Raw genomic sequence first — 9,589 nt, 5'->3', positions numbered from 1 at the left:
TAGATTCTTTACGTTTTAAGATCAGTTTTATTCTGTTTCCATCTCAGAGAGAGTATTACTACTTTTCAATTTTATACCTAAACTCATACTCCACTAGTTTCTTGTTACGACCGTAATAATAATAATGATGATGTAGATATGATAATAATAATAATAATAATCATAATAGGAAGGAGAAGGGGGCTGACTATGAACCTATAATCTTACGGTTGTCATGGGATTGGGGGAGCTTCCACCGTGCGCTATTCAACAAATCTACCACAGTTAGAGTGGTTCCGTTTTTTTCCAAATACACCCTTAACATTTTACGGTAGTCAAACTCGTATACTCAAAAAATTTTAGAATAGAAACTCATTCTCCTACACACTGTTCAAAAGACCTTCATAAGATTCCAATTCAGTTACATCTAATCGTCTAAAGGTTGTAAAAACGGGGAAATTGGTTTTGCGTCTCGAGAACAAAAGAGGGCTTATCTTATGAGGAGTATATTTTTTTTCTTGGTTTTAGGATTCTCTTTTCGCACACTAACGAAATAAGGATTATAGGTACCTACTTCTTATAAAGTTATCAACCGATGCTAAGAGCTATAATATGTATGTAGTCAATTTGGGGGGGCAATAAGGGAAGTTTTACCTACTACTACGTAGTCAAAGTGATTCTCGTCGTCGCTCGGAAGCGTTATGGTTTTGCAGCTCTATCAATCAATTGATTTTTCTTGTTTGTTGTATCTCATTGGCTTACTCACTAATAGTTAATCTGCAAGTTGGATTTTGAATGTATTCCTGTATTTTACAAAACGTACCGACAAACACTATACACAAGACGTTATTCGTCTGTTGTCGCTCTATGAAATGTTGAATTTAAAATCAAATATTACAATCAAATCAAAGTGCGATGATGCTTTACGTGCTAAGTGATAAAATAAATAATAATCATTACAAAGGGTAAAAAGTAATCGATATATTAAACTAAAGTCACATACGATAATTTCCATGTTGGAGATTGAGTATTGGGCAAACCATAATAATGCCCAACTTTGCTGTGAGAGATTGGTAAGACTTTCAAATTAAACTTGCGTATCGCAGGGCGTTTTCTGTCTGAGTTCATGTTGCTGTGTTGAATTTTCTTTCAAACAAATGGAAGCCTTTCTCAAGAATATCCGGTTAAGGAAGTACGCCTTCGATTGTAAAATTGAGATAAACCTTCAAATATCGAGTAAGCGTTTAATTGAAAAGAAGTTTTTAAGTTAATTTTAATAACTTTTAACACTCTTTTGAAACAAATTTACAATATTGAGTCAACATTTGGCTTTCCCCACAATAAGCTCACGGAATCAATTAATAAAAGAAAATGCAACATTGCAGCATGCATTCAAAGCCTTTGGACAATACAAAAACATTCCGAAAGTCTTTTGTTTAGGAATAGTTTTTGATCCTGTTTACATATGTTTGTCTTAATTTTTTGTTTTTGGACTTTCCATGTATAGATTTGATCTAACAATTTTCAATTGTTCGGGGTGAGATTCGAACATACTACGGATTGCATGTTTCCAAATTATTTTGCTTCACACATTTCAGTGTTGTGAATCCCTACAGTCTAGTATGTCCTTAGTGTCCTACTATTTACAGTTTTGTTTTTTTCTCAGCGAACAGCGATCTGTGTCGCCGGCCAAAAGGTTTTGATTTATGCTACAATTATCATCAAAACTCAACCCATTCGTCATTCATTCAAACATCAGTTTGTTTTTTCTTACTGTCGTCAGCTTCCAAGCTCCCAGTCGATTTGCTTTCGCTTTTTTGTTGTTTTTTCACTATTTTCTGTCCTCGCCCCGGTTTTGGAACCTTTCCCGTTTCAACCCGAGCAGCACTAGTTTTCTGTTGTTTACCCTTCGCCTTAACCGTCGACTTCCGTTTTTTGCGGCTTTTCGGCGATGGTGGCAACAGTAGCAAGGTCCAGTCCACTTCCATTCGCAGCTTCCGGATCCGTTTTTGTCTGCCTTGAACGAGGCCTCCCGTCTTGCTGCTGCTGCTCTCGTCCATCGCCGCCACTTGATCCGGAACAACCGGGAGCGGATCCTGGAACGAATGCTTCGGCATTTGGGGAGGCCGTCGCTTCAGGTGGCTGTTGCGGCACTCGTTGGGCAGGAAAAAAACAAGGCTCCGGCTGCGGTTGCACCAAAGGTGGAACCGGCCGGATTACCGTGGGGGAGGAGGCGTCGGATTGTTGTTGCTGGATCTGTTGCTGCTGCGGTTGCATCGAGGCTCCGCTGGGTGCTGACTGTTAATCTTCCTGTAGACTCTTGATGCGTTTGGCCGGGTTCAGCATGTACTCGTCGAAACTTTCCGTTTCCAGATACTTGGGCAACCATTTGGCCAGCTGGTCTTCAAAGAACTTTTCCAGCTTCTGGGCGCTCTTGTACACGATGGAGTCCTCCTGTAATTGTAAAGGACAATGTTTGATCAATGAATTGCAGTAAAATTTTACTGATCGCATTTTTACACTGATTTTGATATATTTTTGAATTTGAGAGGCCTAGTAAAATTTATCAGAGATGAAAGTTTTTCTAGACAAAATAGGTTATAGGATTCACATCCTGTATTTTTGATTAAGCCATCGTAAAAACATTTAGTATGTTAAATTTAGATTTAATAGTCAAATTACGAATAATATTGGGTTTATTTCTCACGATTCAAATTTCCAGGTTTCAGGTTCAAGAAAAAGACCCAAAGGTTTTTGATTGTAGACTCTCTAAACTCTAGATTATAGATTTCAGACTCTAGAATCTTAACTCTAGATTTTAAATTTAAGCCCCTGTCTATCTCATAGCCCATGGTAGATTTTAGACACTAGCTAGATCCATATTTTGAGACAGATACTTCTAGAGTTTAAATTCAAGACTCTTGATTATATTGGACAGGGTAGATAGAAAAGTCTAAAATTCAAATTCCATTAGGATCTCGATTCTAAATTCTGAAATCTAAAACCTAAATCCTTGTTTCAAATTTAATTTAGATCTCAAATTCCAGATTGTAAATTCTAAGTTCTATATACTAGGATTCAGTTTCTAGATTTTTCAATGTAAATTCTATCTTCAAAATTGAAGATTCTTAGTTTCGAATTCTTTTATATGGTTGTTGTTCGTTGATTATGGATTCTGGATTCTAGATTCTTAATTGTAATTTTTGGATTTTTTGAAATATATTTTTGAAGTTACGCTATAATGCGATTACAATTTGAGTACATACCTGATAATATAAATAGACATTGCTAAACAGCCGCTTGACATCGAGAATGAACGAGGGGATATCCACATAATGGTCATTGTTGGTCATTTCTAGTCTATCCCGAATCATCGTCAGTGTAATAGGGCTAAAAAAAAATCAGAAAAATATTTGTGAGTTAAAGTTTAAATCGATAAAACAGTGAAGCGAAAATTACCTGCAAACGATGTCGTAGTACGCCTTGTTCGTGTCCGGTTCCAGATGCCGGAAGGGCATGCTAGTTTCGTACTGGCAGAACAGTTCCAGTAGAATCCTTTGAAGAATCTTCAGATCCCGCGGTGAGATGCCAACGTTCCTTTTTTCGCCCATTGGTTCTGCAATTTGAGAAGAATACGGTTATTAAAATAACAACATAGAAAACAATTTTCTTTTTTCAAAAACCTACCCGGTGGCAGATCGGCAAAGTTGTAGCAGAGCAAACACTGCCAGGTTTCGCTCTCGTCCGGCAGCGAATCGATGACCGGTATATGACACGTTTGGTGGAAAACCTTCGGACACTTATCACAGCACATCAGCTCGCCTCCGTCCATGCAAACCGCACACCAGTCTTCGTTGGGATCGAGCTCCTTGGGAAGGTTTTTATCGTCCACCAGGACTCCTGCACCGGCTCCCGCTACCAGGGCACTGGTGTTGAGATCTGTGGAACTGTGCACCTGCGGCGAGGTAGTTTTGCCCCGGTGGCCCTCTGGCAGGACCTGGACGCCGTTCGAGTCTAGTTTGGCAATGGTGGCCATCAGATCGTTGACCGAATCCTCGCACGTTTTGTCTATCGATTCGGCGAAATCTTTGGCGGGCTGGATTAAGAAATATTGATAATTTCAAGGAAATTTGAATGAAGTCAATAATGGGGTCTTACCTCATTTGTACTCGGAGATGGAGTCTTTGGGTTGGTGGAACTGACGTTAGCCATAGCGTTCTGCATTTGCTGGAGGTGATGATTTTGCTGTTGCTGTTGCTGCTGTTGTTGTTGATGTTGTTGCTGCTGCTGCACTTGCTGTTGTTGCTGCATGTGCGGCGACATTTGACTGTGACTAGAGCTTGCGTTGGCTCCGTTCATCATCATGGAATTTCGCATTGTGTCCGGTGATTTCAGGGGAATTTTGAACGACTCGTTTGGTCCGTTCCCGAAAAGATGCAGACCAGAGGGACCACCAAAACCTGAAAATTAATGAAAAATCAGTTTAAGAGTCAATTCAAAGCTATTGACACAACTTACCGTTATTCTGTTGACCTTGCATGTTTTGAGGAATATGCCACTTGGCGCCCCCACTACTGCTGGAGCTAGCAGCAGGATTTGAGGCTCCAGGATGTTGAGGTTGCATTTGTCCCGGTTGTGGTGAATTCGGGTTGTATCCTGGAGGAGTCTGCTGACCAGGATATCGCATAGCTGCTGCCTGCTGCTTTGGTGTGAGAAGAGTTGAGGTATTCTTCGATTAGGAAAGACAGGTAGAAATCAGTCGGGGCCGAGTACGGTCTCACTCGAATTCCCTTCGCAACGGAATACTTACATTTCCCATCATCTGACGCAGGGCAGCCGGGGGCATCGCGAATCTTTGGAAATTCTGGAAGCGAGGATTGTTGCCTCCCATGCCCATTCCGTTGCTGTTGGCGCCCGGTTGACCGTGGTTGTAGTTCTGATGACCGGCTCCCGGACCCGCAAGATAGCCAGGCGGAGGGCCTCCCATTTGACCGCCCATTCGGTGCTGCCCAGGGCCACCCGAACCAGGTGGCACATTGCCCATAAAGTTAGCTGTGTTAAATTGATTATTAACATTAGCATTTCCGGTCGAGCTTGGGGCATTTGGCGAACCGCGGTTTGGACCGCTCGGTTTTTGATGATTCAACAGATTACGTAAGTCTAAAAGTTTAGTGATATAATACATAGGGATCATGATAGGGGATTGGATGGAAAAAGAAAAACATAAAAAAATGTTATGATAACGAAAACAGTTACACCTATACCGTGAGATGAACGCAAAAACTATAAAAATGGCGGGCGATTTAAACTAAAGCCACAACCTGGTTAGCGTTTTGTACTCACCCATATTTTGAGGATGTGTCGAGGAGCTGACATGCTGTTGGGGAGGCATGCCATGAGGAGGTCCCATTGGGAATCTTCCGAAGCCTCCTCCGGGTCCATTTTCCTGGGAAAATGAGCGTCCCATAGGATGATTTGGAGGGAAGGGTCCTCCCACTGGTACCGCTCCATTGCTGTTGTACATTGGTGGGACATTGGGAAATCCACCCGGGCCATTGGCGTTGTTTGGGGGCATTTGTGGCATTCCTGGTCCCGGCATTCCAGGGCGAAGGGGTGGCGTAATGTTTGGACTAGGTTGTTTTGAACGATTCTGTACAGGTGTCGGACCAGGTGGAACATTGCCTCCTGGTGGTCCCGTTGGAGGTGGTGGGTACACTTTTCCATCTACCAGGATTGTTCCGATACGTGCGATCACTAAAAACAAAATCAGTATTATTAAAAGTCTCTGAAGAAGAAAATGCGATTCTAATGAAATGAACGAGATGTCACCAAAAACTCACCGTTCTGCAGTTCCGGAACGTTCGACAGGAACAACTGTACCCGGACAGGTATTTCTGGATTCGGAATATCCGCCCGCTGGCATTTCACCTTTTGGAGATGCCTGGCAAGGGTCTTTTTACTGTATAACACAGCACTATCACTGCCCTTGTCCAAGGCGCACTGCACGAATTCTATGCAGTGATCGGTGTGCCCAGAAAGAAGCTGTAGCGCTTCCTTCTTCTCGTTCAGTACTTGTAACTTGGTGTCGCATACCTTTGAAAAATAAATATATTTTTAACAAAATCATATTTTGACAATTAAGGCCTCTTAACATACCTGATTCAACCGGTACACCAGCTGTTTGCCGCGCATGTTCACGGCGTTGGTTAGCTTGACCACAAGGTCGGCAATCTCTTTGGACAACTCCTTCTTCTTCTCGGTGATCAGGGCCTGCCGGTCGTCGATCACCTTCATCGCACTGGATAGCAGCACCTTTTTGTAGCTGATTTCACTGAGAAGTGCCTGCAGTGAGTTCCGGGTTTCGCTCGCGATCTCGTTGGCGAACTTGTACTTGTGATCCCGATGGTCCACCAGCTGGCAGTCCCGGCAGGTTAACCGGTCGCACGTTTCACAGTATAGGGATAGTTTTTCCTGGAAAGAATAATGATGATCAGTGGATGGCCAAGAAGGTAACCAGTATTTTATTTCTATTAGGTTTATGAACAAAATACTCAAAGAATAGCAATGAGATAAATTTCAAAGTTGGCACAGATTATCAATCTGCGCTTGACGAAGCTCCCCTCATTCTTAGCTCAAAAGCTTCCTTCCAATATGCCACAACCAATGATTAGATAAATTGAGGATTTTAAGTTTTTGAACCGGCCAGATCGACTATAACCACGACCAAGTGCCTCCAATCGTATTTTGAAATCAGTCGCGGACAAGAGCTTTCTTTCAATAAGCCGTAAGCTAAGCTCTAGATTGGCCATGGCCACGACCCGGTGTCCCTGAATCACTTCTTTTACATGTTAAGCAACTATCTTCCACACACACTTCACACTTGTAAGTCCGGGAGCATATAGGGATCTCTATAACCTGATAGGAATTTACTTCATTAGCGCCAGCTATGGTATATGACCAACATGAAATTCGGCAACACGGTTTATTTTGTTGTTTATACTGTTTCATGATCATTTTTTAATCACCCGTTTTTTTATGAAATCGGATTTCTAAAATCGTTGTCTAACGTCCGTCATAATCCCGCTGTGCGTGTTCGACTGAAATACCTATTAGTTTACGAATGTGAACTGGTGAACTGTGTAAATTGAGTCGATCATTTTTGCTAAGAGCAGTGATATTTTGATATCGATTTCATTGCTAGCCATTTGTGGAGAGTTGCACAACAGAAGCGACATCTTGCGAAAATAAGAATAAGTGTAGCTCGTTCAAAGCTCCCTCGCTTCATTTTTGCAACTAGAGTGACATCTGTCTGAGAAATTTGTACCTACTCTGTTTTTGAATTGCGTGCTGCATACCCACCGGGCTAATATGGCAAAGACGTGCTCAAGCTGCTCCGGTACGATCAGCGGAATTGAGTTTATGGTTTGTCGTGGCATTTGTGGAAAAGAATTTCATCTCAGCTGTGTTAGCATCAGCAATACCGCAGCCCGATCCTTAAAAACACTGTCGAAAAATGTATACTGGATGTGTGATGACTGCGCCGAACTTTTCGAAAATGCACATTTTCGAAACCTTGCTTTTGCCCCACCTCCTCAGCAGACAGAAGTAGCTCAGCTTAGCAAAGCCATTTCAGAACTTCGTTCTGAAATAAAATTGCTGTGCACTAAACCACCTGCCACGCCTGTCCCAGTACTCACGCCTGCTCGTCCTGATTTTCGTCGTGCGCTCAAACGGTTGCGGGCTCCGGATCCTGTTGTTAACGAACCTTGCAAATTGGGTGCAAAGAAATCTTCCGCAGACGTTGTTTCGGTTCCTCTATGCGCCAACGAAACCGAGAAGCTTTTCAGGTTGTACATTTCGCGCATTAAACCAGAAGTAAGCGAAAACAGCGTCATGGAGATGGTAAAAGCGAACCTCGAAGCTGACTCTGCGCAAGTTGTAAAACTGGTACCTAGAGGCACCGACGTGAGCTCCATGAGATTTGTATCATTTAAAGTGGGTCTCGATCCTGAGCTCAAAGATAAGGCCCTCAACCCCGAATCCTGGCCAAACGGTTTGAGTTTTCGCGAGTTCATAAATTACGACCGAAATGGTCAATTTCGTGGACCTTTCTAACGATGACCATGAGCCCCATCTGCCGACGGATTGTGGAACTCATTGGGCCCCTTTACCAAATAACCCATGCTTTTATGCTGACGAAACTGTAGACGGTGAACTGACCAACGGATCCATACCCTCAATCTTAAACTGGACATCGGGACGCACCAATCATGCCAATTGGGAAGTTCTCTACTCTGGCCACCAACGACCGTCTGTTCCTGTTAAAAGTCGTCCCGTTTTCCGGTCAGGTGGTCCAGGGGGAGGCTTCCAATTGCCATGTCATGGCAAGTATTTGTTTTCTTCAAACATTTCGTCTAGTCACCCATCTTTGCCTTCTAGTGATGCATCCGCTACCTATTCCAATGAAAAAGTTTATACTGATATCAATCCAGTGCTGCAGCGCTCTGTTCACGATTGTTTGCCCAACAGCGATATTTCATCGGCATCTAACTGGATATCGGGACGCACCAATCATGCCAATTGGGAAGTTCTCTACTCTGGCCACCAACGACCGTCTGTTCCTGTAAAAAGTCGTCCCGTTTTTCGGTCAGGTGGTCCAGGGGGAGGCTTCCAATTGCCATGTCGTGGCAAGTATTTATTTTCCTCGAGCATTTCGTCTAGTCACCCATCTTTGCCTTCTAGTGATGCATGCGTTGCCGAAGTTTATGCTGATATCAATTCAGTGCCGCAGCGTTCAGTTCACAATAGTTCGGCCAGCAGCGATATTTCATCGACTCTAACTGGACACCGGGACGCACCACTTATAGCAATTCGGAAGTTCTCTACTCTGGCCACCAACGACCGACTGTTCCTGCAATAAGTCGTCCCGTTTTTCGGTCAGGTGGTCCAGGGGGAGGCTTCCAATTGCCATGCAACGGCAAGTATTCTTCATTAATGACCATATCGCCTAGCCACACCTCTGCTTTCTAGCTCCGCCCAGAGTGTGCTGGACCAACCATCCAGAATCGTGTCTTCGTGCCGCTCTAATCATGGAGCATGGTGCTACTACCAAAACGTCCGTGGTTTACGCACCAAAACTGAAGTGTTGTATTTGGCAACGAATGATTGCAGTTACGATGTGGTCATTTTGACTGAAACTGGGCTGACTGACTCCTTTGATTCGGCTCAGATTTTTGGAAATCAGTACGCTGTTTTTCACTGTGATCGTAGTCCGCGAAATAGCGTCAAAAAAAGCTTCGGAGGTGTTCTGATTGCAGTGAAACAATGCCACGCCAGCAGTTTTGTCGACACAGAAAATGGAAACGAACTGGAACAAGTTTGTGTTGCTGCCACAATTAATGGTAAAAGATTCCTGTTCTGTGCTGTTTATATCCCACCTGATAAGAGCTGCTGTGCCCAGGTAGTCGAGTCCCACGTGGCTTCTATCCGTGAATTGTACGCTAAGGCTTCTCGTGATGATTCCGTGCTGGTTTGTGGTGACTATAACCAGCCTCGTTTGATGTGGGAAAAATGCGAAATTGGAGCTCAACTTTTAAACGTAACACCCCTT

The 9,589-nt window shown here is 43.3% G+C and overlaps 1 protein-coding gene across 4 annotated transcripts in view; it reads right to left on the bottom strand.

Moving 5' to 3' along the window:
- LOC129757410 (E3 ubiquitin-protein ligase TRIM33-like) overlaps positions 1-9,589 on the bottom strand; it is a 120,508-nt gene continuing 110,919 nt past the window's right edge. Inside the window, exons 3-12 of one of the 4 annotated variants that reach the window (XM_055754620.1) lie at positions 6,136-6,450; positions 5,820-6,072; positions 5,323-5,733; positions 4,790-5,139; positions 4,498-4,708; positions 4,138-4,439; positions 3,667-4,075; positions 3,439-3,595; positions 3,246-3,369; positions 1-2,433 (exon numbers count right to left, since the gene is read on the bottom strand). In XM_055754620.1, coding sequence (XP_055610595.1) covers positions 2,281-2,433; positions 3,246-3,369; positions 3,439-3,595; positions 3,667-4,075; positions 4,138-4,439; positions 4,498-4,708; positions 4,790-5,139; positions 5,323-5,733; positions 5,820-6,072; positions 6,136-6,450 — 2,685 coding nt within the window. In that variant the 3' untranslated portion in view covers positions 1-2,280. The remainder of the gene's footprint in view (positions 2,434-3,245; positions 3,370-3,438; positions 3,596-3,666; positions 4,076-4,137; positions 4,440-4,497; positions 4,709-4,789; positions 5,140-5,322; positions 5,734-5,819; positions 6,073-6,135; positions 6,451-9,589) is intronic. The other 3 variants (XM_055754621.1, XM_055754622.1, XM_055754623.1) reach the window with 3 other exon arrangements.

This window comes from Uranotaenia lowii, chromosome 3 (genome assembly GCF_029784155.1).
Source record: "Uranotaenia lowii strain MFRU-FL chromosome 3, ASM2978415v1, whole genome shotgun sequence".
Classification (NCBI taxonomy): Eukaryota; Metazoa; Arthropoda; class Insecta; order Diptera; family Culicidae; genus Uranotaenia; species Uranotaenia lowii.
The sequence above is the reverse complement of the archived record's forward strand: the minus strand, read 5'-3'. Positions and strand labels throughout refer to the sequence as shown.